This window comes from Carya illinoinensis, chromosome 16, assembly GCF_018687715.1.
Source record: "Carya illinoinensis cultivar Pawnee chromosome 16, C.illinoinensisPawnee_v1, whole genome shotgun sequence".
NCBI lineage: Eukaryota > Viridiplantae > Streptophyta > Magnoliopsida > Fagales > Juglandaceae > Carya > Carya illinoinensis.
Genome location: NC_056767.1, coordinates 23,464,770 through 23,492,762, shown reverse-complemented (window position 1 = coordinate 23,492,762; position 27,993 = coordinate 23,464,770). Strand labels below are relative to the sequence as shown.

At 36.5% G+C, this 27,993-nt stretch overlaps 2 protein-coding genes across 9 annotated transcripts; one reads left to right on the top strand and one right to left on the bottom strand.

The window, feature by feature from the left end:
* The first annotated feature begins 1,809 nt into the window (after nt 1-1,809).
* Nucleotides 1,810-24,524, top strand: LOC122299044 (actin-related protein 4-like). 8 transcript variants are annotated; one of them, XM_043108884.1, is made up of 21 exons: nt 1,810-2,062; nt 2,167-2,258; nt 3,189-3,362; nt 3,466-3,539; nt 4,467-4,547; nt 5,845-5,959; nt 6,037-6,086; nt 7,202-7,256; nt 8,720-8,797; nt 8,898-8,951; nt 9,582-9,635; nt 9,748-9,808; nt 10,690-10,741; nt 10,827-10,893; nt 12,062-12,124; nt 12,221-12,283; nt 13,615-13,677; nt 14,403-14,467; nt 21,217-21,285; nt 21,494-21,576; nt 22,235-24,524. In XM_043108884.1, exons 1-20 carry the CDS (start codon nt 2,050-2,052, stop codon nt 21,537-21,539), a joined length of 1,389 nt encoding a protein of 462 aa, XP_042964818.1. In that variant the 5' UTR covers nt 1,810-2,049; the 3' UTR covers nt 21,540-21,576; nt 22,235-24,524. The 8 variants fall into 8 exon arrangements, 6 of the variants coding, with proteins under 6 accessions (XP_042964818.1, XP_042964820.1, XP_042964821.1 ...); XM_043108883.1 differs by lacking the exon at nt 22,235-24,524 and adding an exon at nt 21,690-22,053 and having other exon boundaries at nt 1,811-2,062; XM_043108885.1 differs by lacking the exon at nt 22,235-24,524 and adding an exon at nt 21,690-22,053 and having other exon boundaries at nt 1,813-2,062; nt 5,845-5,905.
* On the bottom strand, nt 22,588-27,001 carry LOC122299045 (ATP-dependent Clp protease adapter protein CLPS1, chloroplastic-like). The gene is made up of 3 exons (XM_043108889.1): nt 26,836-27,001; nt 26,480-26,627; nt 22,588-23,240 (listed from the first exon to the last, which is right to left on the bottom strand). The coding sequence occupies exons 1-3, from the start codon at nt 26,900-26,902 to the stop codon at nt 22,976-22,978; spliced, it is 480 nt and encodes a 159-aa protein (XP_042964823.1). The 5' UTR covers nt 26,903-27,001; the 3' UTR covers nt 22,588-22,975.
* Nucleotides 27,002-27,993: the final 992 nt, after the last annotated feature.

Below are 27,993 nucleotides of genomic sequence, written 5' to 3'. Positions count from 1 at the left end.
TTTACAAATACATTCCATATATTAATTAATAATTTAATTTTTACTTAAAATTATTATTTTCCAATTATTTTTTTTCTCAACTTAATTTTTCAACAAATACATTTTGCTAACACTTCTCACATCCAAAATATAAAAATTAACAACATTTTTTGTACATCAAATTTATAATACACAGGACAAGCTGCAGCCCAAAATACCAACTTCAGCAACTTTTTGTAACATCAATCTATAATACACAGGCCAAGCCGCAGCCTACGATTCACCAACATTCAGTATATAATATGTTTCTATCCAACATTCAGACTCAACCAACATGTTTCTATCCAACATTTCTAGTTCATAAACCGGCAGTAGATTCACATTCCAGTTCATAAACCACCAGCATTCAAAGTCTTGTTCCTTCCCATTAATGTCACTGCACGAAAGAAGAGACTCATATCATTTCATCTGTAATCCAACAATTCAAATCCAAACAAAGAAAAACATTGATGGTACTATCAGTGACAAATAACCAATAGTCAGTTATGCACGAGTTAGTTGCAAAGAGAGTTACCGACCATTCCAATGGTTCCTATCATAAAGTGCCTCAATTAGTTCCTATCAAGATGTACTAGCCGTCGCACACACTGCTGACTACAATTTATAAAAAACCTAGTAGAAGTAAATATTCATATGAATGTAGCTAACAACCCGAAAATGAAACTCTATAATCCAGTAGCTACACCATCAAAGGCCATTAACAACCCAAAAGTTCATGAAGGCCTGCGACTTTCTAAATAAAACTTGTTGATTTCCTTCGAAGCTACATGAGAATTAGATGGAGAATGGACCAAATTTTGCATAGAAAATACACAGATCTTTCTCAAGCACATATTTTTCACAGATCAAGCACAAATTAGACATACCCAATGGACCAAAAATTAGATACAGAAATTTTACATACCAAGTAGATTAGATGGAGAATGGGTCCTGCCGAATAGAGCTCTAATATCCATTCTCGCACAAGTTCCATTTTCCTTGCCAAATGGGCCCTGTGCTGCGCCGAGAATGAGAGAGAGCGAGTCTAGGTCTGGTGAAAATGGAGAGAATGAGAGAGACGAAGACAGGTCTAGTGTAGAGAGAGAGAGAGAGAGAGAGAGAGAGAGAGAGAGAGAGAGAGAGAGAGAGAGAGAGAGAGAGAGAGAGAGGCCACCCGTAGATGAAACTGAGAAAAAATGAAGGAAAAATCAACAAAATGAGAGAGAGGGAGTTTCGGTCTGGAGGGGGAAGAGAGAAAGGGAGACGGAAGGGAAAAATAGAGAGAATAAATGGAAAGAGGATTCGTTGAAGGGAGAAAGGGAGAGGAGGCATTGAGCAGATGGAGGGAAGAAAGCAGACAGGCAATTGTTTTTAGTAAAATAATGGTTTGGTCTGAGTACAGTAACTCGTCAAAGATGGCTTTTTCTTTAGCTTTACTGTACCTAAAAGCTTCAATTCTTTTATTTTGACTAGTCCAATGCCCGGCGTTTTTAACTCAAACTAGTCAAATTTTGCATTTGGATGGCGTTTAGCTAGATCAATGTTGGTGCTCTAACGTGGCAGGGGCATTTTTGTGAAAAAAAATATTTCAATAGTTTTGCATTTGCGTTTAAAAATGATTACTGCAACCGTAATTATACAAATATCATATAATTATTTTAAAAAATATAAAAAAATATAAGACCCACGTAAACAAATAATTTTTTAATAACATTCTCAACTTTTTTTTAAAATAATTATACAATATTTATATATTTCAAGAAGCATTAGTTTTAAAACTTGTACGATGAGTACGATCCAGAAAATGAGCCTGGTAGAGTTGAAAATGGGTCTGCATTCATAAGGTTAAACGGGTGAACGGGTGATGGATAACTCGAACACAACGAGTCGGAGCCGGAGTAGATCCACCTTTACGGGTCAAAACTCCATAAATGCTTTTTGAGTTTCATCTCTCCCGCGGTTCGACGGTCTTCTAAAACCCTAACCAGCTCCAGACCAGACCTGAAATATCTCTCTGTCAATTCGGCAGCTATGTATGGAGGCGGTGAGTGCTTGAATTTTAGTTTTTGTTTTCACTTTTTGTTTGAATTTTCCCACCACCGAATTTTCTCTCATTTTTTTTGAATTTCAATTTTGTAATGTCTACAGATGAGGTATCGGCTATAGTAATCGACCTAGGTTCGCACACCTGCAAAGCCGGTTACGCCGGCGAAGATGCGCCCAAAGCTGTGTTTCCTTCGGTAAGTGTTTCTGCGTCCCAGTCAAAATTTGGGTGACAAACTTCATTCACTCATTCGCAAGGTGCATCTTTCTGAGCCTTCTGCGTAGCTAGTCTTGGCTCTCAGTGTATTTCGGTGCCTCTCTAATTGATGGCATTGTAGTATGCATGCTACTTCTGGAGCTGTATTTTGCTGTTTCTTTTCACAGAACATTCTGAAATGGCATGTAATTACGTATCGTTGTATTTGGCTGGGCTGAGTTCTCTAGAATTTGCCTATATGGGTTTGGAAGTTGAAATGGGGAACTGTTTATAGTTCGGCTATTAATAGGAGTTGTGGTTTACTGATGTACATGGTATCGGATACTTTTCTGTGTGGGGCTTAGTTAAAAGCAAACGGAGTAGGATAATACTGGCGCCCAAAGTTGAAATACTATGGAATATTTTCATTTTTTATGTCATTTAGACAGCTGTGGAAAATATAGTGATTCTTGCAATATATGTCTCAGAAATAATGGTAGGGAGGCTTGAGGTGGGTTTCAGCCTCGCGAGTTCTATACCTTGAATTGATCAACGACAAAGGAATCAGTGACCGAATTTCTTGGCTTAGTTAATGATGCATATATCGCGTATGAAGTGGATTTTTGGGGGTGTAGTTTTGCTTTTATTTGTAGGAACAGGACGTATGTTTTTGTGATGCATGGAAATGATTGCTTATTTGCTGTGCCTTTCGGCACACATGGTGTCTTAGATGACATGGTTACTTTACACTGTCACAGTTGTTGACATTTTTACAGGAATTTTCATTAATATGATTTCACTGCTGATTCTATTCTATTGTGGTTAGCTGCACAATATATTCATAATATTTGTAAATAGTAGTTTATTTTTTCTGTATTCTGTGTTCTATATTAGTTCACCTTTATGTTGACATATGTCTATGCTTGTTAAGGTTGTCGGAGCAATTGATCAAATGGAAGTTGATGACCTTGAAAAAACTGAAAATAAATCTGGATCTGTAGATTCTAAAAACACTGTCAGGACTGTTGATTCTGAAAAAACCAAGGGAAAACGCAAATTGTATGTCGGATCTCAAGCCTTAGGTTTTCGCCGGGATAATATGGAGGTAAGTCTTTTAGTTGTTATCTGTTTTGTATGGGGATTTTGATGAATATCTCTCGATTGTTTCATTTCTTGAGGTTTTGACACTCTGTTCTGCTATCTATTAGGTGTTGTCACCCATAAAGGATGGAGTTGTTGTTGACTGGGATATAGTTGACAGCATATGGGACCATGCTTTTAGGTAACTACTGAGGATCACGGCCGGCTACTTGTCCTTTATTGATCATAGTTCTGTGTCAAGTGATATGCTCACGACATAGAGATGGCTTAACTTACGAATCATACAAATACTGTATCAGTAGATAATAATGATGAACACATAATATATCCTAGTTTGGAGATATGGTAAAGATATCTTATGTAATCTCTCTTCCAATTCCCAAAACTCTCTCTCTCTCTCTCTCTCTCTCACACACACACACACACACACACACACACTCAAATATGTTTCTTTGCTAGCAAATTAAAATCATCTCTTTTCTGGGTTTAATCTCCAGATGCTTTCACAAGTATTAACTTATCCACATATTTTCTCATTAAATGTAACCCCTAGGGGTTGGCTCAAGTGGTAAAGGCCTTAGGTTTGGGGGTATGCTCTCCCCAGGTCTAAGGTTTAGGGTGCAAACAATTTCTAGGGCCCATCGGACTGGAGGATTTTTCCCTTGAATTACCCGAAGTGCATTTGCGGAAAACTCATTGCCGAGAACCTGTGTACCCCCGAGATTAGTTGGGATGCTGTTTCTAGACACCTAGTGCCAATAAAAAAAATTCTCATTGAATGTCATATTTGAGACCATGCCATCTTTACTGCTTGGAAATTGTCGAATATTTAATACTATTTAAACACTTTTGTTGTTTTTATTTCCTTATCATTTATCAGCTCAAGCCCATGTGATCTTGCTCCAAAAGACACCACCTCCTCGTGCGCATTAGGCAGGGGTCTGTTATGAGTTCAGGACCCATCAGTGGTGTCAGTTATTTAAACTTCCCAAAGAAAAAAACATAATTTTTCAGTGCAGAAATTTGTACTTCCTTTCCATCCTATAATGTTGAGTTTCCTTTCTTTAAAATAGTGTTACTGTATGTCATAACTGGTTTTTTCTTGTAGGGAATGCCTGTTGATAGATCCTAAAGAGCATCCAGTGCTACTTGCAGAACCATCTTCTAACACCCAACAACAAAGAGAAAGGTGATTGATATGGTTTTGAGATAAAATAAAAAATATTTTTTTTGAGATAAATCCACATAATATACTGATTTAGTTTTTGCAACAACAGGGTCTGTTCCAATATAATGATAATATGCCTTTTAAGAACATTCAACTCTGAAGCCCTTTCTCTCTCTCTTTTCTTTTGTACCCCTATTGTTTTTATTCTGTGAAATCAAACTGGGAGTTCACCCAAAAGCCATCTTGTGTCAAAGCTGAAACGGCAGGTTTGGTAATTCAAAAATCTCAACTCAAACTCAAAATTCTCATCTCATTATTACAACTTTCCCAAATTCCCACACAAAATATAATAAACAATTCAACTTTTTCAAATCTCAATACAACTTTTTCAAATCCCAAAACAATAATAACACTAAAAACTAATATTTTAAACTTTCATTTCGACTCAAAATTCTCATCTCTACCCCCAAACCTCCCGGGAGCAGAAAAAGCTTAGGACTTGCTACTTATCAGCAACTTCTGCTTTTCCTTGGTTATGGTCCAGGACACCTGTCTTGGTTCTTCCCTTATTTGTAGCTTTGCTACAATTAATCTCTGAAGCTGTTAATTGTGAGAGAACAGTCAATGTATCTGTTTACTGGTCAACTCATGAAATCGAGTTGTAGCTTTCAAGTACAGTCTTCAAATAAAGTGCATGTGTACTTGTCTGGAATGACAACAGCCACCATGTACTGACTTCATTGTGAATAAGCTTGGACAAAGCTTTTTCAAAGCGCACCTTTGCACTCTCTGCCTCAGGTGGGTTATGTTCAATTGATAAGGGAGCTATAGAGTCATAGTTGGAGCATTAGACAATCTTTCTTCAGAAGCTTTTTCTGAAGATAAATTTAAGCAAAAAGACCATAAGTTTTGTGGAGGTGATGATGTTAATATGGGGGATTAGTATTGTTTCAACCTTTTTTATCCAGAAAAATGATATTCATCTCATAGAAAGTGGATATGGTCGTTACAGCACTTTAAGGTTACACATAAGTGCATTGCAGTTGTGTTTTTCAAGAACAGAATTCCATTTCTGTACAAAATCCGTACAAACTAAAGCTTCTCCACATAAAGCTATATTCCTTCATTTTCTTCTTCAACTATCACCTATTTACTGAAATCTCTCATATATTTTTTGATGCTGAATAATTGTATCCAACCTAATCAATAAAGGTTTATTCATTTAGTGACAACTAATATTTATTAAGTATTTGTATATTATTTTTTAGCATATTACCTTACGTTTAGTAAAAGGGCTTGATTGTCATGTATCTGACAGGACGGCAGAGCTTATGTTTGAAAAGTACAAGGTTCCCGCATTGTTTTTGGCCAAGAATGCTGTATGCCCCTTATGGATTTGTGACCTCCCTTCAACTTGTAGCACTTTAATTATGGTTATGGATATGCTCTTTCCCTCCTATTATCGAGACATGTCAGTATGGTGATTGATTGAAGTCCTCATTGATGCCAGGTTCTCACATCTTTTGCATCAGGACGTGCTACCTCATTAGTTGTTGACAGGTAGGACATATGTAGTTATTGAGTACCAGTACTAGTTTCCATGCCATTTCTTTTCTATCTACATGCAAGAGTTATGTCTGTCCCCTTTAGTTGAAGCCACTTTGTATATCATATCTGCATTACATTTCTGCAATTATTTTGCGATGTTTCTTGGTATGAAGTTAGATTATTGAATTTGAGTGTTGCTTGGGGCTTATCTTGAGGTTCTGAAGTGAACACAGACCTTTTCTCTCGAATTCCCAGGGTCACTTTTTCTTTTCACCGTTTTGTTAAGTTTTATGGGTTGAATGGAAAATGTTTGAATTTGCTTTCCTATGTTGGGTTACATGGTTAGGCAAGGCACCTAAAAAAGATCTCAAAGCTGAAGAAGAAACCAATGAAAAGATAGATATTTTAACACGTATATGAGCTCAAAAGGTTAGGGGTATTGAATATTTGACAGCAATGCGCTCACACCATGCTGTAAGCCATGGTGGATGATAATGGGTGGTTGGCTAGGCTGTAACATAAACTAAGGAGCTAAAATATACTGTGATCACATATCTATTTATATACTTGCTGTACCTACCTACCATAATCATAAGTACACTTTCGAATGATGTTTTAAATTTTATTTTTTCTCTTTGATAAGTGTTTGATTTTTTAAGCTCCTAAAGGTGGTTTACATAAAATACCTCTTTAAGGGAATTGATATTATTGTTAATATGTCTACCAGCATATTTCGATTCCTATTAATTGGGAGATCATCCAATCTTTTCTGCAGTTTGGTTTCATGTGCAATATACTTGTTATTGCCAAGGTATTGAAAGTTTGAACCCTGAATTTTAAATGTTCTGGAAAGGTTTCAGCACAATTTGCGAAGAGATTAAATAGATTCTCAAAATATCAGAGCACTAGGAAAATGACTTATTGATTGATGCTTTATCCCTTTCATATTGGCTGCATTCTTTCTTGCCTTGTTTGTAGGTTGATGAGTACATTTAATGTGCTATTGTTATGAATTCTTCTTTTCACTTGTATTTTGATAATTGATTTGTCCTTTTTTTGACATTTCTTGATCTATACTTGAAGAAAACCTAATTTATAATACTTTTTCTAATTACTGACTGATTCAGTGGTGGAGGATCAACTACGGTTGCCCCAGTGCATGATGGTTATGTTCTTCAGAAGGTATTCCTCAATTTTCAGTCCAGTGCAAGAATGGCTTCTTACAAAATTTTATTTTGAGTATACATAGTTTAACCGTGCAGACAACCAAACTTAGTTTTTATCCAATTTCTGTGCATGAGACTCTTAGGGCTTGTATGGACGTGAGATGGTTTCATGAAGGTTTTATAGTGTGAAACCTTTTTAAAACTTTTTAAAAATGATGGTTTTATAGAGTTTTAAAAAGTTGTGGGGCCCATTTAAAACTATGTTTGAATGTGAGAATTTTTAAGAGATGTTCTAAGAGATCATATAATAGATAATTTTAAAAAAATTTAATTTAAAAAAAAAAATCTTGCTATGAAACTCATGACTGCCCACCATAGTTGGCCTAGATTGGGCCGTTGTGGTGGGTAGAACATTCTGGCCACCACTGACCATAGCAGCCAGAAAACTCTAGCCACCACGAGGCAGTCCAGATCAGGCTTTCATGTTGGCCAGAGTATTTTAGCCACAATGGTATCCCGATCTGGGTTGCCAGCGGTGGCTAGGGTGGCCACCCAGGCCACCACAGGGTGGTGGCATTGCATCTGATTTTTATTTATTTATTTGTTTTTATAAAGTTATTTTGAATATGATTTTTTGAGTTTTGGGTAGTGAAAAATCTTTGAGGAGTTTTAACATTGTAGATATTGTATGTTTGGGAATGAAACTGTTTTTTACTAAAGAAATATCTTTTGACTTTCATGTTTGGTCTTTTATCCAAACATACCCTTAGAGGATGGCTGCATCTTCATATATGTCCTGGGTTTTGAGAGGATCTTATTTCTGTCCATTTTTAGTAAATGATCCATTAGTTCAATATGTGTGGGTAAGTGCACGCGTAAGTTTGTAATTGAATTTTTCCTTCCCTTTTGTTGCGTTCCTTGATATCTTTATTTGGGCATGATATTTATGATCACTTGTCAATAAATTAGTGTCTTATCTATTTGCAAGAATAATCTGTCCATATGTACATGTGTGCGTAGGTCATGTATGTATACATGTGCTCTTCAATGAGTCATGAGTATATGTCATTATGGTTGTCCTATGAAAGAAGTTTGGTATCATTTTGTGTTCATACTTATAATTTTTTTGTGTGCACATGCATATGTGTTTGTGGATCTTGTATCTGTTAACATGGCCTGTTGATCGATAAGTTTTGGCATCCATCTTTTGAATACATATTCCGTATTTCCACACAATTATGTTACTCCATGATTATATAAGCTTATCTTTTAGAAAATTATGATCACTTTATACGTCTATAAGCACGCCCCCCCAACCCCCCCCCCCCCCCCCCCCCCCCCCCCCCCCCCCACAAAGGGACAACTTGAAATTGGTTGATGAAATTAGCATTCACCTGTCTTACCATGTTAAATTTTAATAAAGCTCTACTTAGCTTGTAACAGAATCTTTTGCCTTGTTTATTGTCTTTGCTACTATAGGCTGTTGTATCTTCTCCAATTGGGGGAGAATTTCTTAGTGATTGCTTGATGAAAAGTTTGGGAAGCAAAGGTATCACGGTAAGTGGCTATAATTAGTTTTTATCTTGAAAGATGATCTAATTGCTTGGCTTTTCCTTTCTTTTTATTCTCAAAATGTTTTCATTTTATTCTTTTGCAGATAAAACCCAGATATTCTTTCAAGAGAAAGGAAATACGGCCAGGAGAGTTTCAGGTATTGAATAATTTGATTAGTAGTTTTTTTTTTTTGTCGACATAATTCATACAGTTCTCTTGTTTGTGGTATGGAGTTGACAAGTGTCATAATTCAATCTCATGTCTTCCCTCATCTCCTCTGTCTTGATTTCTTGCTATGCATGGAACCACAACATCGTAATATCTCCATGGTCAGGTTGCTTGCAAGCTTTATGAGAGATGGCCAATGTAAGACCCTTTTTTGGACAGAAACATAATTCTTAATCACTACGAATTTATGGTTTCTTTAACACCATATTTACTTGGTCCAAATGGGGAGATTAGCACTGAAACGTGGTTCACTTTGACCCAAGAATATCATCTGGTTCCCATTTATATAATCTGACATGCTATTGTAATCAAAGGCCTTTGAAATACAAAATTGTTAATGGTTGATGAGACTAGAGCTGAATTATCTCAGAGAGCCGCATCATTCCATACCTTGACTACTGTTCTTATCATACCAGACATTTTATTACAAAAGTATTGATATACTTCTCTGTTTGAGACTAAGTTATGTGCCTTTTTCTATGTTTTCATCAGGAGCAACCGTTATCTTGATTAATTGATGTCATTCTTTGGACATTTTTAACTTTCCTGAATCTCACAGATAGTAGACCTTGATATTCCAAATACAACAGAAAGCTACAGTTTCTACTCCCAGGTTCTGTAATTGGTCATGAGTTTTTATTGAGGTGTTGTATAATTTATATTCTATTTGCTTGGAGTATCACTTCTAATTTTTTTGGGTTTTGCTGATTATTTTCTTATTGCAGAGGGTAATTGCTAGTGATATTAAGGAATGTGTTTGCCGTGCCCCAGATACTCCGTATGATGGTTTGTGTTCCTCCATTTGTACATGATCAACTGCTTTTAAACTCTGTTTTGTTGTCCATCTATTCTTTTTTCATTTTTTTTTAATATATGCAGGCCTATGAATGCTTATCTTATTGGTTGACATATCTTCTTGCATGTAGTGCATATTAATGTTTCATGTAGCATTTATTTATTTTTTCTTGATAAGTGTTTCTCATAGCATTTCATAAAAATCTGCAACTACATTTTTCATGTTTTTCTCAATGCTTAAAAAGGTTGCCATAGGTCCAGTAACCATATTTTTCTAGAGTTTGGGGTTGGAATATTAGTGTTCTATGAAAGCACTATCTAGTCTCAATTATGTGCCATTGGAAGATGATAGGTCTTAAACATTTGTGGATACAGGCTGGATCCAATGTGGCTGACATGAGTTCCAATAGTTTGTTCATTGTTTGAATAAATGTACTCAAGAGTCGAGGGTGCCATGTCTAGCAGATATGTTTGAGAAAAATGTAATTTGATACCTCGAATTATGGGCTTTTGAGAAGATGAATTTATGTTCCTAGGCTAAAAGGTTCCTTTTGTGGCATACTTATATGCTACAATTGCATTCTAGGGTATGAGGGCCATGAACCAAACTTAAGAACTATTGAGATAACTTAATTCTTTCCCAACTTAATTAAATATCATCTTGGAAAACGTAGTCACCCAAGACGCCATTAATCAGTACTTCACATCAGTGATAGACGATATTCAATTGGCCATGTTCTTTAATGATTGAACGTTGACAATCTTGTTAGTGCTAATCAGACCAAATCTACATTGTTTTTGAAATGCTTTATCTTTGAGGCTTGAAAAGCATTGATCATACCAAGCAGTCTGATATGGGATCCTTGGTACAGAAAGTGCTTATTCGAACATCCCAATGACGCCATATGAGCTTCCTGACGGCCAGTAAGTCCTTTATATTTTTGTTACAGCAATCAGATTACGTGGTGCGTTGTTTTCCATCTTGTAATCTCATGGTTCTATAACATAGGACAATTGAAATTGGATCTGACAGATTCAAGATTCCTGATGTTCTATTTAATCCATCACTGGTCCAGGTGAGTGGCTTGCAAATGTACAAATATCAAGTTTTTTTATATTTTGCACATAAAATAGAAATTTCCGTGTATCTTTTGGTTCTATTGTATTCTATTTTTCCTTTCAGTTGAGAGTTATAATATTTGTCTTTAAAAATGAACCTTGTCTTGTATGCTATGATTTTATGGGTCTGAGGCAATCATTTTACTTGTTTATTGGCTAATTGGCTTCTACCTGTAAAAATCCAAACAGTTCTCTGTTATGTGAGGTTCCTTCTTTTAACTTGTTTTGGTTTCTTTTATATTGATAAGAATCTGAAAGATAAGTCATGTAGTGAAGTACTAGTCAGAAAAATACATGGCTTTGTCTGCATGTGGATGCAGTTCGAAGTTGTGGGTTGGTCTAATTGTTGTGATCCTGAAAACGTTCAACAAAGGTGGCGAAAGGGTTTAGTTATTTTGTAAACTTGATCTTTATGGGCTACAGCAATGGACATGTTGCCATTCACATCAGGAAATTTTAAACACTGTTTGAGGGTAGTCTAACTTTTGTCCTGGGAGGCTTGCTTGTTGTATGCTTTCTTTACCTTGGGTGCCAGGTTTTGTGCTTTCAGTTCTTACAAATGGCAGTGGAGTCACCAGCTTTTATTTCTTTGAGGACGATTCTCTATAGCTCACCTGTAAACACCATCTAATTGATGAGAAGTTTTCTTTATTACAACAGTTTCTTCTGCATTTTAATTTATTCCAAGTATGCATATAATCTTCCTCGGTTTGTAGATATGACATTTTTTAACTCCTTTCCACTAGAAGTTAATCTGAACTTAGTTTTTTGTATTTAACTTATAAAAAAAAAAAAAAAACTTCGTTTTTTGTATTTTTTGACAAAGTAAACACATTTGGTTGATGAACCCTCTCCCCATACCATTCTTTTGTACCTGCTAACCTCTCTGAACTTTCATTTCATGACCACTTAGATCACTGGTCATTTCTTGAACATTACATGTTTAATTAATATCTAATTCTCAAATATTAGTGAGATTGTTAATAGACATGTGCTAAGTAGTGAACTGATATGTAGATCTCATGGTCTTATCTGCTTATTTAGTTTTCTTGGTAATTCAATATTCCCTTCAATAATTTTGGTACGCGTTCATACATTAAATTTTGTTATTGATGTAAATCTTAGACAATTCCTGGTATGGAGAATTATGCCGAGACTGCTCATTCTGTTCGAGGTTTGCCACAAATGGTAAGCTCCATTTATTCGTACAAACATGCATTTCTTTACTCTTTAATTGTTTATTTAGTTGCTCATGGTTTACTAAAGTTTTTTTAATGTATTCAGGTCATAGAGAGCATAAATAAGTGTGATGTCGACATTCGGAGAGAGCTATTTAGTAGTATACTGGTAAAGTCAATGTGTCTTGTTATTTTTCAAGTTTTTATTTAGGATATATTTCCCACTTGTTAAATTCTTATATTCTTTTATATCCTTGTCTTTTAATGTTTTTTTAAAATTATAAAGTGCAATGAGGTAATGAAAACTTAGAGTTCATTTTAAGTTTTTTTTTTTTAATAGGTAATCAAGAAGTTTTATTCATAAAGGAGGCAAAGCCTAAGTACACAAGAAGTACTTAACTAGGGTTTACAACTGAAAGTAGAAATCATGGACATTTAGCCCATTCAAGTCAATAGTCCCTACCCATAAGAAAATGTTTAAAAAAAAAAAATTACCTCACCGTGGGTAGCCCAAGTGGTAAGGGTGAACTTGTGTGCATGAGCCCCATGTCACAGGTTCGATTCCCCCTTAGGATCAAACTGCGATTTAAGTGGGAGGCCATGGTGGTGGATTGCTAGGGATCAAAATGCAGCTGTAGGAAAGTCTTTCTGTGGCATTGGTAATAATATTCAGTGGAATGTCTTCTTTAGCAGGGATGTTAATGACTGGGAAGTGGATGATGTAAAGGCTTTTCTGGAAAGAATTTATAGTTCAAAGTTGATGCTTGGTAGGGAGGACAGCATGCTGTGGATTCCTGCAGGAAATGCTAAGTTCTCAGTTTCCCCTTTTTACAGATTATTAACCTGTCACAGGAGATGTGAATTTCCCTGGAAAAACATTTGGAAAGTGAAAGTTCCTTCTAAGGTTGCTTTTTTCTGTTGGGTGGTTTCCTTAGGCAAAGTGTTGACTACTGAAAATCTTAGAAGGAGAGGTATATTCATTGGTGATTGGTGTGTTATGTGTAAGAAGGATGGGGAATCTGTAAATCATATCTTTCTTCATTGTGAAGTGGCTAGGTTCTTGTGGAATGAGGTTTTGAATCGGGCTGGTTTTCTTTGGGTAATGCCTAAGGAAGTGGTGGATTTATTGGCAGGATGGAAAGGTTTGAAGGGTAGTAAGAATGCTGTTCATGTTTGGAAGATGATTCCTTCTTGTCTCATGTGGTGTCTATGGCTTGAAAGGAATGGGAGATGCTTCGAAGACAAAGAACAATCATTGGGAGATCTTAGGGATTTCTTCTTTAGTACTTTGAGAATGTGGGCTAAAGTTGCAACAGAAGACATTTTCCTGTTTCTGTTTTAGTTTTCCTTTTGTTCTTGGAAAGTAGTAGGTATTTCCTTTGTATTCGTCTTGTGTACTTGGGCTTATGCCTATTTCTTGGGAATAAAATCTTTTATTACTTATCAAAAAAAGTAACTTGGAGCATTTCAGATTAATTTGGCTGTTTCTCTTTTTTACAGCTTGCTGGTGGCACGACGTCAATGCAACAGTTGAAGGAACGACTTGAGAAAGACTTGCTAGAAGTATGTTGTTTTCCTGAATCATCACCTACAGCCTTTTTTTTTTTCTTTTTTTTTCTTATTTCCCCTTCCCTCTGTACATGAACTCCCTCCCTGGTTGGTATTTGTTTTTTAATGAATAAATATATAAATTGGTTCAATCTTTTTTTTTTAATTTTTTTTTTTTTTTTTTTTTTATAGAAGTAAATTTTATTGAAGTGAATGAAAGTATGCAGAGCCTAAGTACACAAGAATTTTGCAGTAGGCTTATCATCTGCAATCTTCCCTGGAGTTTTAATTTTGTGGATCCCCTCCGTTCTCTCATACTATCACTCACGCCACACTTGAGGAAAGTCATGAAGAATTTTGGAGCATGCTTGGAAAATGAGAACTTTCTAAATTTTTGAAATTCTTGAAAGAATTTTGAGATGTATTTTGTATTTGGGTTTTGAAAGTGGGTAGCAATAAATGACAAGTTGTTTCAATTAAAAATTTTTAGATGTAGACCAAAAAGCTGTTTGAATAAAAAATAAAATTTAGGAAATGTTTTGGATGGGATTTTTTTAAAGTTATTTGGGTTTGTGTTTTTTTGTCCCAAAACCCAAGGCAAATGATTAGATGGCAAAAATTTCAAGAGCTGAAAATTCTTTTTGGAGTATAAAAGAAGGATTTTTTAAAAATTTCTCGAACCAAACATAGCATAAGGTTTGGATATTTTGCATTTTTGAGAAAGCATCCTGCATGTGTAGGAGTCTCCTCAAGCTGCTAGAGTTAAAGTGTTGGCGAGTGGAAATGCAACAGAAAGGAGATTCAGGTAAGATGGTACTCTCTCTCTCTCTCTCTCTCTCTCCATGGTTTGGGTGTATATGCATAGATATGCACTGTGTACCCATGCAACTGCACAAGAATGATTTCATATGGCCTATTTAGCTTCATTAATGATGTTGGATAAGAGGTTTTCGCATTCAGATTTGGTCTAGGTAGCATTTCCCATGTTGGTTTTTCTATCAAAAGTGTTGTCATTGCCTAATGAATAAAGGAAATAAAATATATATTATACTTTTTCTTTTTGAAAATTAAAATAAAATATTCTTGGACTATAATCATCATATCAGGGTAAGCATCATTAACGTACTAATAAAAAAAAGACTCAGTAAACATTATTGTAAAATTACTCACTGGCTCGTCCAACCCTTTGATGAAAGATGATTGAGAAAATGGAGCAAGATTGGTTAGTTGGACAAAAATGTAATTTCAAAAGGTGGGAGGATCACCTTGATCTAAAGCACTCTTTCTAATTTGCGTACATATTTCTTGTCCCTGTTTTCCCTTCCTACAAGTGTGGCAAATCGGATAGAGAAGCTATAGTGTGACTTCATATGGGGTGGAGTAGGTGAAGAATTCAAATTTCACCTAGTAAATTGGGCTAAAGTAAGCTCCTCAATCTCGAGCAGTGGTTTGAGAATCAAGAAAAATGATGGTGTTCAATAGGGCCCTATTAGGAAAATGTTTGTGGCGGTATAAAAAAAAAAAAGGTGTGCTTCGTGGAACGATGTAGGGGGCACCAACAAGGTACATGGATCACATAGGTTTGTGGAAAAACATTAAAAGTGGATGGGGGGTCTTCTCTCCACATCTTCGTCTTGAGATGGGTGATGGATTGAAGATAAAACTTTGACATGACCTATGTGGTAGTGATAGAGTACTCAAAGAAGCGTTTCCAGAAGTGTATGGAATTGCACAGGAGTAAATAGTCTCAGTAGCTAACCTTATGAAATTTTTTAGCGGTTCCCTGCAATGGAATGTTAAGTGCAGCCCAAGTCTGGGAAACTGATGTTATTAACAAATTTGGTATTCTATTGTACATTTATTTACTTTAAAAAAATGAATCTATTGCACACTTCTAGACCAAGAATTGGTGATGGAGAAAAGGCCCTTTGAAGCCCTTCTAAGAAAGGGAAGTTTACTATCTGGTCATTCTATTAGGTTATCATCCAATGAGAGAACAATCCCTTCTTTGGAGAAATATTTGGAAGACTTTTTTTGTTTTTTTACAAGTAAATTATAAATATTTGGAAGACTTAAGGCACCCTTAAAAGCAGCATTTTTTTTATCCATAAGGCTTCTTTAATGAAAATCCTTATTGATGTATACTTCATGTATACACGGGCCATGCCTGTTTTCTTCTGATCAATAATATTTATCTTTTACTTATAAAAAAAAAAAAAAAATGAAAATCGTTATCACGAATAACATTAGGAAGATGGGTCAGTTGGTGTCGAGGGATGTGTTTGAAGAGGTGGAGAATGTAGAGGCACAAGTGGAAGTTTGTGATAAAAATAGTATGAAGTTGAAGGGAGAGGAAACGGGGGAGGCTGAAGGAGAAGAAGTTTTGCTCTTATGTGAGCCCTCTAGAGTAACAGAAGAAGGAGAGGGATGCCCAGAAGGTGATCTCACACCTTTAAGGAGTATTCCTCCCGACACTCCACCGGATTGGATTCTAAAAAAAGTGGAGGAGCTTCAAGATTGGATAGGGATATCTTGTAAAGGATACGAAGAACAGTTCAAGGCATTCCTTATTGCCATTGAGACGGGACACCAAAAAAGGGGAACAGGGGTGAAGGAAAATAGGGAGTTAAAGAGGCTTACTTGGTCTCTTAATTATGAAGGTAGAGAGGGGAGCGTGAGTAGGGGGCGTCATAGAGGAAGGGCTGGATTAGTTGATTAATGTTGCCTAAAATCCTGACATGGAATGCAAGAGGGCTGAATGACATCAATAAACGCCTTCAAATAAGATCATTACTTAGGCAATGGAAGGTAGACATCATATGTTTGCAGGAAACTAAATTGAAACAAATCACAAGAAGAACCATTCGGAGTATTTGGGGATGCCAATATGTAGGTTGGGTGTATTTACCTTCGGATGGGGCGTCGGGGGGAATTTTGGTCATGTGGGACAAAAGAGTGGTAGAGAACATTGATGAGTGTGGGAGAATATTCTGTGGGTTGCTTGTTTAAAAATTCAGAAGATGGTTTTGAGTGGGCTTTTGCTGGGGTATATGGTCCTAATTTAGAGGGTGAACGGAGGTTACTTTGGGATGAGCTTGCAGGTTTATGGTCATGGTGGGAGATGCCATGGTGCATAGGGGGAGACTTTAATGTGACAAGATTTCCAAGTGAAAGGTCAGGAGAGGGTTGGCAAAATCATGCTATGGGGGAATTCTCAGACTTCATTTCAGAGTTGGGACTTATGGACATACCTCTCTTGGGAGGTGGATATACTTGGTCTAGCAACCACGCCTGGTCAAGAATAGATAGATTCCTTATATCTCCTTCATGGGAGATACAATATCCAGACTCTTGTCAGAAAAGACTCACTCGGTTATGCTCGGACCATTTTCCTATTTTGTTAGATTGTGGGGGAATACCGGAGGGCAGACGGCCCTTTAAGTTTGAGAATATGTGGTTAAAATCCGAGGGATTTGTGGAGTTGATCAGGCAATGGTGGAGTTCGTATCAAATGCAGGGCACCCCGAGCAAGGTATTGGCGGGAAAGTTGAAGGCCTTAAAGAGGGATTTGAAGACTTGGAATGAACAGGTATTTGGTAATGTAGAAGCAAAGAAGAAATCCTTGTTTCAAGAGCTACAAAGTTTAGAGGGTGTGGAAGATGAGGAAGGTCGAAAAGGGCAAGTAGTTACAGAACTAGAAAGGTTGATATTAATGGAGGAGATTTCTTGGAGGCAAAAGTCAAGGGCTTTGTGGCTAAGAGAGGGAGATAGATCTACAAAGTTTTTTCACCGAGTGGCAAACTCCCATAGAAGGTTCAATACAATCGAGTCCATGAACATTGATGGTGAGGTAGTTTCTGATCAAGCAAAAATCAAAAGACTATGTAGCTGGACATTTTGAGCATTTGTTGGAAGAACTATTTGCATGGAGGCCTACAGTAGATGGGTTAGCTTTTGATACCATTGATCGTCTTAGTATGATTTGGTTGGAAAGACCATTCGAAGAAGTGGAGGTACATCAAGTCATCAAGAAATTAAACAAAGACAAAGCTCCGGGGCCGGATGGTTTTACTATGGCATTTTTTCAGACTTGTTGGGAGGTGGTAAGAGAGGATATTATGCTGGTTTTCCAGGAGTTCTTTACTTTTGGTAAATTTGAGAAGAGTTTGAATACTACCTTCATTGCATTCATCCCCAAAAAACCGGGTGCAAGAGAGGCATAGGATTTCAGGCCTATTAGTCTAGTGGGCAGTGTGTATAAGATTCTTGCAAAAGTCTTGGCCAACAAAATCAGTACGGTCTTGGATAAGATCATTTCGAAGTCTCAAAATGCATTTGTACGAGGAAGGCAAATACTGGATTCGGTTTTGGTAGCCACTGAATGTTTGGACAGCAGGCTTAAGTCAAAGATCCCGGATATTTTGTGTAAATTGGATATGGAGAAGGCCTATGATCATGTCAATTGGAACTTCTTGCTCTATCTTTTGGGAAGGTGTGGTTTTGGGGAAAAATGGAAGGGATGGATACGTCATTGTATTTCTACAGCTCGATTTTTAGTTTTGGTAAATGGTGAACCTGTGGGTTTCTTTAATGGTTCGCGGGGGTTACGACAAGACCCACTATCTCCTTTACTATTTGTGATTGTGATGGAGGCCCTAAGTCGGATGGTGTCGGCCGCTATAGCAGGTGGTTTCTTTTCAGGATTCTCAGTGGGCAATGGGCCTATTACTATTTCTCATCTTTTATTTGTAGATGATACGCTGCTGTTATGTGATGATAATGTAGCGCATATTCAATCCTTGAAGGCCATTTTAAGATGTTTCGAAGCGGCTTCCGGTTTAAAGATAAATCTAGCGAAGATAGAAATGGTGGCAGTGGGGGATGTGAGTAATATTCAGGGGTTGGCTAGTATTTTGGGGTGTGGGGTCTCCTCATTGCCAATGAAGTATCTTGGGCTCCCTTTGGGGGCATCTTTCAAAGCAAATACAATTTAGGGGGAGGTGCTAGAAAAAATAGAACGCAGGTTGGCTGGGTGGAAAAGACTATATTTGTCCAAGGGGGGGAGGATCACACTTATCAAGAGCACATTATCTAATCTTCCCACTTATTTCTTGTCTCTATTCCCCCTTCCAACTAGCATTGCCTCCAAGATTGAAAAATTACAACGTGACTTTTTGTGGAGTGGCATAGGAGATGAGTTTAAATTTCATTTAGTTGGACGGGAAAAGGTGTGCACACCTTTGCGTGTGGGTGGTTTGGGGGTCCAAAATGTGAGGCTGTTTAATCAGGTCTTACTTGGGAAATGGTTGTGGAGGTATAATTACGAGAAGGAAGCACTATGAAAAGGGGTGATTGATGTAAAGTATGGAAGTGCTAGGGGAGGTTGGTACTCTAATTAGGGAAGGGGGGCACATGGTGTGGGGGTTATGGAAGTATATAAGAAAAGGGTGTGGGGTATTCTCTAGCAACACCAGGCTAGGTATGGGGAATGGCCAGAGAATCAGCTTTTGGAATGATGTATGGGTGGGTGATAAAGCTGTTAAGGAGGCTTACCCTGATATTTTCAGCATTGCGAGGGAAAAAGATGCGAATGTGGCAGACTCGTGGGGTACTACACATGATACTCAAGTGTGGAACATAAATCTCACTAGAGAGGCTCATGATTGGGAAATGAGCATGCTGGTGGAGTTTTTTAACCTACTTCATAACATCTCCCCTAATGCATTAATTGATGATAAGCTGGTTTGGTGTGCATCTCGGAAAGGAAAATTCTCAGTAGGCTCTTATTATGCAATTCTTGCAGCCTCACCTTTGCCTAACTTCCCGTGGAAGAGTATATGGAGGAATAAAGCACCTCCCAAGGCGGCATTCTTTGTCTGGACAGCAGCCTTTGGGAAGATCTTAACCATTGATAATTTAAGAAGACACGGTCTTATAATGATGGATTGGTGCTGTATGTGCAAAAAGAGTGGGGAAACAGTAGATCATCTCCTCCTACATTGTGATTTTGCTAGGGACACTTGGAATCATTTCTTTAGCAGGATGGGGTTAGCATGGACAATGCCAGGAAGGTTAGCTGAATTATTGGCAAGTTGGAGAGGGATATCAGGGATAGCGCAGATTGCAGCACTATGGAAAATGGCCCCCATCTGTATCTTATGGTGCATCTGGAGTGAACGAAACAACAGGCTTTTTGAGGACCAGGAAAGATCTATAGAAGAATTTAGGGGTTTTTTATGGAAGACTTTATTTTTGTGGGCCATGGCTTTAGAGTTCAATGGTCTCAGCTTCCATGATTTCCTTGTAACTTTTTCTACCTGTTAAAACGGTGTATTCACATGTATACTTCCAGTGTACCTGGCTTACGCCTTCTTCTCATTAATAAAATTTAATATTACTTATCAAAAAAAAAAAAAAAGGTAACCCTTTGATGAAAAGGGGAAAAGAGAAAGACATCATCACACCCTTTCTTGTGGGCTGGTGAAAATGGGGTTAAGTTGCGGCAGGAAAAGATAGTATAGCTTTGTGAGCATATGTGGAAGAGGGTGTAATCTGTCTGGTTAACGTAGCTTATAATATGGGCAGAATGGAAGATATTATGAATTCAACAACATTAACTTCGCTTGCAGTTTAAATTCCTAGAAAGTAATTGTTTGTTCACCATTTCCCCATAGCTTTTATTGATTGAAAAGCTCCATCATATCGAAATGAATAGAGTGTAGCGTATGAGGGATTAGAGTACATCCTAATGTCCCACTCAATTGGCCAAAACTGATGAACAGTCACTGTTGACAGTTAAGATTCCAGAAGATGGTCCAGAACTTGGTCAATCACACTTATTAGAAGTGAAAAAATAGACGCTCCTTACTGTGAGGTTTCTGTAATCAAGAACCGAAACGACCTACATATCGTATATTACAATATCTACTCATCATGTCTGATGTGTTGTCAGATAAATTTATTAACTTTGATTCTTCCATGAGGACTATTTGTGTTTCTTGAGTGATTCACTGAGTGTTTGTGATCTCCAATCCATGTAGAAATGTTTGAACTTGTTTTACTAGGTATATTGTGACTAGGGCAACCTAGATACAGTGGTAAGGTTGAATCTATTACCTTTCAACCTCAATTAATCACGACAAATTATTCAATTAATGTTACTTTCATCTACGTCAAGCCCCAGATGAAGTCAGCCTTTCAAGTTTTGACCATCTAACATATATAATTCTCAAAACAAAGGTTTTGGTCCTGCTGAGCTGTGTCATCCATTCCTGCATTAAATGATTTAAAAGCCTGTCATGTCAGGTAATTTAATTGCTTGACGACTCGGTATACCCAAGTCACACAAGACATACTCTACCTATAGATTAATAAATATAATACAAGATATACTTATAAGAAAAATATAATACAATATATATAAATATTGTACAATTGGGAATTTTAAAGATCCATACACTTTGTCTTCTTTCTTCAGTTGTGCTCTTGTTTGTATACAACATTCATATACTGGTGCTTCGTCTAACTTATTGTTGGTGATGAGTATTCTTGCAGTGTTTGGATTGGAGGGAGTATATTAGCTTCTCTCGGTTCATTCCAGCAGATGTGGTTCTCCAAGTCTGAGTAAGTTTCACCTCAAGAGTAGACTTAGAACAGTGTATTTAAGCGTAGGAGAGTTTAAAGGAACATCTTAACCCTTCTGTTTTGTTTTACCTTTTGATTGGAAAGAAAAATTGTAGTCGTGCTTGCAAAAATAGTGTTGAACAGTAATAAAACATTTAAAATATTATGGATTAGTTCATTTTCTTTTTCTTACGTATGCAATCCACAGGTATGAAGAGCATGGGGCATCTTATATTCAAAGAAAATGCCCTTAAGAAGAGCCATTTTTCTCGATGATGGGCAGTATCAGAGGTTTGTTTCCCTCTCCATGGTTGGTTAGATGATTCCAGTGCATCATTCTTAATATTGTATATCTTTTACTCTTTCAAGCCATTGATTTGCTATACTTCATATCTTATGCTCAGGTATCAACTTACTGATTTATCCTTGCTAGTTTCATCACGCTTCATTTTTTTCGGGCCTGTAAAAGCTTCAAAGCCTGTGTCTAATATGCCCATTCATTCCAATTTAACGAAAAACTTTGCATATCGTTCAATTGCACAGTTGCTATATCAGATAATAGTTGCAGACACTACAAAGATGCTTTCAAATCTCACGCTCTCTCTTGTTCCCCCAACAATCCCTAAATTATTTGGTTTGGATTTGGATTTGGATTGATCTTAGAAAACTATATTAGGTCAACTTGTACGGATTTATATCTTTCGAGCGCAAGGTTATTATTGTAGTAATTGGTTTCTTTTGGAGAATACAAAGCTTGTCGGCCAAACACCTCCGTGATTCATTAGTTATAATCTGTTTAAATTACCAATAAACATCAATTATGATAACAGCAAAATAATGAGGAATGCTGTAGTTGCATATGATTCATATAAGGAACCTCCCATACTTACTCAACCAAGGCAATCTTTTAACCATATACTAAATGGACCATTGTAACTCTTCAATGTAGAGAACTGAAATGAGGTGGTGGTGGTTTTCTATCCCATGTTTTACTAGTAGAACGATGGAACCCCACACAAAAAGAGATGAAACAAAGATGCCATTTCGCAGCTTCTGGCAGCTTGCATATCAGGAATTTCAGATCAAAAGACTGGGACTGATGGCTCACTAGGTGGGGTAGATGCTGAAAGGCCATCTTCGGGGTCAGGTGGAGGACCAAAACAATGGCCAGTTAAAAAAATTGGCTAGCGAAGATGGAGAAAGAGGGAACCGTTCTAGGTATTGAATGTCAGTGCCATAAGCAAAATGTTGGATATTTGATAGCATCAATTAGTGCTAAAACCAAAATGTTACATATTTGCATTCAAAGTAAAGAGCATATAATATTCTCCAAAATTTGAAGTATCTGAAGCAATAACATTCAAAGTTCAATACAATACACATTAATTGATCGGTTTGCCTTAGGTCCAGTTCCAACTATGAGATGGGATACACGTGTTTCATGACAAGTGCAAGGGACACGTGAGTGGTCCAGTTCCAGGACCAGAGCCACCAAATCCACAAACAGATGATAAAAGTCCATTTGAACCAGAAGTATAGCAATAGATACGTCTTATACCTCGGTAAACATGAAAATAAAGGTTCATCTTGGTATGGACTTTTGGAGTTTATGTACATATGAACAGAATTCTAATACTAGAAACAAATTAGAGGCGTTGCCTCAGGCATGCATTTTTGTGATGATATGCCGCTATTCACACCCACCACTGGCAGGCTCAATTGAACTCAAAAGGCCATTACCTCTCAGTTGCATGCAATGTTCTTCAGCATCAGCCTGAGCACAGATGATTACCACCGCCAGGCCATTATGATGTGCCTCTTGCATGATGTTAACTGCATTGTCAAGGGTCATTCCCGGGATGACCTTCATTAAAACTTGGACCACATACTCCCGCTTGTTGTAGTTGTCATTGTGCAGCAAAACGCGGTAAGGTGGCGCCATTTTCCTAGATTTTCTGAAATTCAAAGCAATTAACGTAATTGAATCCTCTCTTATGATTTGAAGAAAAGGATTATTGATATGTATCTTTAATCAACAACCTGGAAGCAATAAAAAAAGATTGTTCCCTTCTTTTTATTCCCATACCTAAATGGATGGTTTGCTCTTGGACTACATCAATACAAGGACGAACACAGAGCAACTGGGAGAAGTTGAGCTCACAAGAAAAATAGCATTCAATTAAGAGAAGATAGGCAAACACAGTGGAGAAGCCATGAAATTAGTTCGTGGATGCATAAATAGAATAACAATAAGACTACTAAAATCGAGATTTACACATTAGCAGTGTATTTGACCGACCAAAAAACTAGTTCAGTGTGGTTTTGCATCAGTTTTCAAAACCAAATTAACTCAATTTTGAATTGGTTTGACTATATCCAATTCATCTAGTATATGCATTGTAATAACTAATAAGCTTTTAACAAATGTATATATAAGATGTTTAACTGTCGAATGTACCGAAAAGATTGACTTGAGAATTATTCCATTAACATAGCTGGACAAAAGGTGAATTTGAATGTGGTAAAAAATGTGATGCAAAGAAGAAGATGGCACTTACCCTTTTTCTTTCTTTTATTTTGAAGGTTCAAATACAAAAACACTCTTGGATTTTGCATTATTATCTTTTTGCTCATCAAGTTTTCGGTTTTATCATTTCACTCCTTGGATATTTTTCCCCTCCGTCATATTTCAGTTAAAACATTCAACGAAAGTCTAGCATAGCATGCCAAATGTGGACAAATGGCTAAAAACTAATAAAAATTTCAAACCTTCAATTCATGTATAAAGTAAAATCATTTAAAAATAAATAAAAATAGAGAAATAGTTTTAAATAGTCCAAAAATAAAAAATGCGAAACAATAAAAAAATAAAGCAAAAAGTTGAAAAAACACAGCCATGAATGGCAAATACCCAGGGATTGTGCAATTACCCAGGTGCTCGAAGGCAATAACATCAACGAAATATCACAAATCAAAATGTTTTCAGTGAGGAATCAAAATGTTTTCAGTGAGGCACAGTAATAAGATGGCCCATATTTGGTATTTACCTTGATCATAGACATGCCTGGTTGATTAAATAACTTCACTCTTCAACTCTGACAAATCAATGAATACAAAACCATTGGTTCTAAAAGCTATAATAATGCAGAAACTAAAACGCCATAGATTCCTCCAATAGTTTAAACCTAAATAGCAGTGTGTCATTTAAACCCTATCCAAGATGTTTTGTAGTACATATCTATCTTCAAATTTTCATCCCTACACAATCCGGACAAGAAATCCAACCATAGCTTGTGCGGATACACAAAGGCATCTGTAAGAATACACTGAACTTAATGTTCAAATCTTACAGACAACAAGGAAATGACGATGCAAGTTAGAGACAAAATAAAACATCACTCTTTCCAACTACATTCTGAAACTGCCTTGAAATCCAACCATTCCAAGACTCTGCAAGAGTTGTATAGATGGAGAATTAAATGTTGTATTCATAGATCAACGGTTCAAGGCATTGTTCCGAACTGCAGGACAAGTGTCCAACCAACATATATGTTGGAGTTTGGAAGGCTTAAACAAGTGCATTGCTCGCCTCTAACTTTCAGATTTCTATTGGCTTTTTTTGGTTATTCTTTTCTATTGAACTGTTGGTTACATGTCAGAGCTGGAAAGAGTGAGAGATTCCAAAAGATTGCAAGTGATTAGGCATCATTGTTGGTGAAATTCAGGCGCACTTAAGCACAAACGCCACCTAGAGCCTAAGTGCAAAGCCCTTGATTATTGTTGGTGCCTTGTGATGGGGAATGTCTAGGGTCGGGAGTGCAGTTGGGTATTGGGTCTAGGGATAATGTTGTTCTCTTGATTTCTCTTCCTCTGATTAACAATATAGCAGGTGGGTTCACCATTGGATTGGGATCTACATAAGGTTGATGAGATTTAGCATATTGTGGGGCTTTCACATGGAGGATGTGAAGACCAATTTAAAGCACTACTCATTGCGATTGAGGCGAGCCACTCACTTGAAACCAAATCAAGTTTTAAGAAAAACAGGGAGTGAAATCGTCTTTTTTGGGCAATCAACTACGACGCTAAGGGTGGTAGCTCAAGTCAAGGAAAGACTAAAGGGAGGGCATTATGAAGACGTTCTTGTAGAGGGAGTTTCGTGTGGAGATTTAGTCTTACGGGAAACAAGGGGTTGGGGTTGGGGAGGTGTGCTCCATTCCAACTCAGGCTTGGTGTATTTTGGGTAGTTTTTCACGGGCTTTTTAGGTCATTAGGAGCTCTCTAGTATAGGCTAGGTGTTTTCTTGTATACATCTAGTGTACTTGATTACTCCTATTGATATATATATATATATATATAATATTTTTACTTATAAAAAGACATATTTTAAAAAAAAGGAACATAAATATACATGTATAATAACAAATTTGTTCATAAAATACAATAAAGAAAGCAAGATAGTAATATATTTAACCTATAAACTCAATTTGTGAATATTATGCAACATGACAATCAAGTGATCAAGAAATTACATAAACTTTGAACATAGCAATTGATATAATTCTCTTGTACTTTAGAAAATATCCTAAAGTACATAATCATACCCATCATTAAGCATAGGGCGGCCATCATTGTCTTAATAAGCTCATCGATCTCATCTACTTCATCTAAATTAATATTACAGACAAACAGTAATAGTTAAAACTGATACAATATAAATTTAAAAAAAAAACAACAAAAAGGGCACTTTTAACACATAGCTCACTCTTCTGAAAAAGAAAAAAAACGCTTTTAGCTCACTTGGAAATTCGTCAAACAGCACGCTTAACGTATGCTTTTGTAAAAGTACTTTGACCTTGGCGCTTTGCCCTTAAAGTACGAATTAAACAACTTTTAGGAATAACGGTATTTACCATGACATCTCTTCTTTACCTTGTTTCAATCGAAATTTCCATTTTGTTGCCCCAAATTATTAAGAACGCGTTTCACACCAGGTGTGATAGAGTTGTGTTAAAGAGTATTAATTGGATAATTAAAACTACCCGCTTTCCTACTAGTTAAACCTTTCTGAGAAATTTGCCATTTAACAGTGTCCGACAATTAATTATTTGGGACTTCACAAAGATGCTCTATTCAAGGCAAGCTCGGTATGAGAATAATGGCAAGTCACTGTGTGTGGGTGGGTGGGCTATACCTCAAGTCGAACTCGGATTCACGGCCAGGCGTCGTCTTCTCAATGGTAGGCTTCTCCAATAACCCACCACCTTTCCCAGGCCCAGCGGCCGATACTGTCATCAAAATTGTTCGGTTCGGGCATTGCTTATAACTGGAATACTTGTCCCCTGCAATTAATCCGATACGATTCTTTTAAGAAAAATGGAAGAAAATTTAAAATATTTCTTTACAACTTTACATCGTAGAAATGAACCCAAATTATAAACAGTCTTGAAAATTTTATCCGAAGGATTGACAGAGCTACGACGATGAAATTACGAATAATTCTTCATTAACAAATAAAAACTGAAGCCAATAAAAGAACGAGAGAGGTACCTTGTTTGGTAGGGTTAAAGACGTGGTTAGGTGAAAGAGGAACTCGACCGCATATCGCAGTTTCCATGGCCCTCGCTCGCTCTCTCGCTCTCCACCACTACCTCCTATTTTCGCATTCTGAAAAATTAAGAATTATAAGAAAATATTTTGGTGGGGGAAGAGAGAGGGCTGTGTGTGTGCGTGAAAGCGCACCACTTTAATTTAAGACGCTAGTTTGTTGACACGTCACCTAATCAGGGCTGGAGATTCTATTTCTGCCCTTGAAACTATGTAGTCAACTTCAAAAAGAATTATTCCACACACATATTCCAATTTGGGCCCCATTTTGGAGATCTTCCTCAGCATTTTTTTTAATTATTAATTATAATTTATCAATTTAAAATCATTCCAAATTATTAAGTTTTAAAATCATGGGAAGTTAAATTTCAATTAAAAAAATGAACAATTTTATATTTAACCCCTCTATTTATTTGTATATATATTTTTTGAAAAATGATATTTGTAATTATAGATAATATAAATAGCACAAGAGCTGTGTATTTATTTTTAAAAAATAGTAAATATGGAATTAATGTGACATAATTAATTTTTGTAATAATGTACTCTATTATTTTTTAATATAAGTGTTAAGTACTTGTAAAACTTATAATTGTATCTAGTATTACTCAATAAAAAAAATGTTTATTCAATGTGAGATGCATTTGAACTAAGCTAACTAAAATTTGGGTTTTTTTTCCTTTTATAAAGAAAAGTACATAATCCTTAGCCAATACTCTATTGTATGACAGGCTTTCTTTGGAAAATTGATACAAGTAGTAATGCTATGAATTTGTAATTGCCCAAAGTGAACTAATGGTCAAACATAGCATTCAAGTTGGGGATACGGGAAGTTTGGATAGTGAGTTGAAATGAGATAAAAGTTAAAAATTAAATAAAATATTGTTAGGATATTATTTTTGTTTTAAAATTTAAAAAAGTTGAATTATTTATTATTATTTTTGTATGGAAGTTTGAAAAAATTGTAATGATTAAATAAAATAAAATGAGATAAGTTGATTAAACTTCTTGTATCCAAACACCCTTATTCCACATGTTTGGGTTGGGGAAAACCTTGAATATTCAAGGGTATGTAGAGCTCCCTAGTTAAGTCAATATATT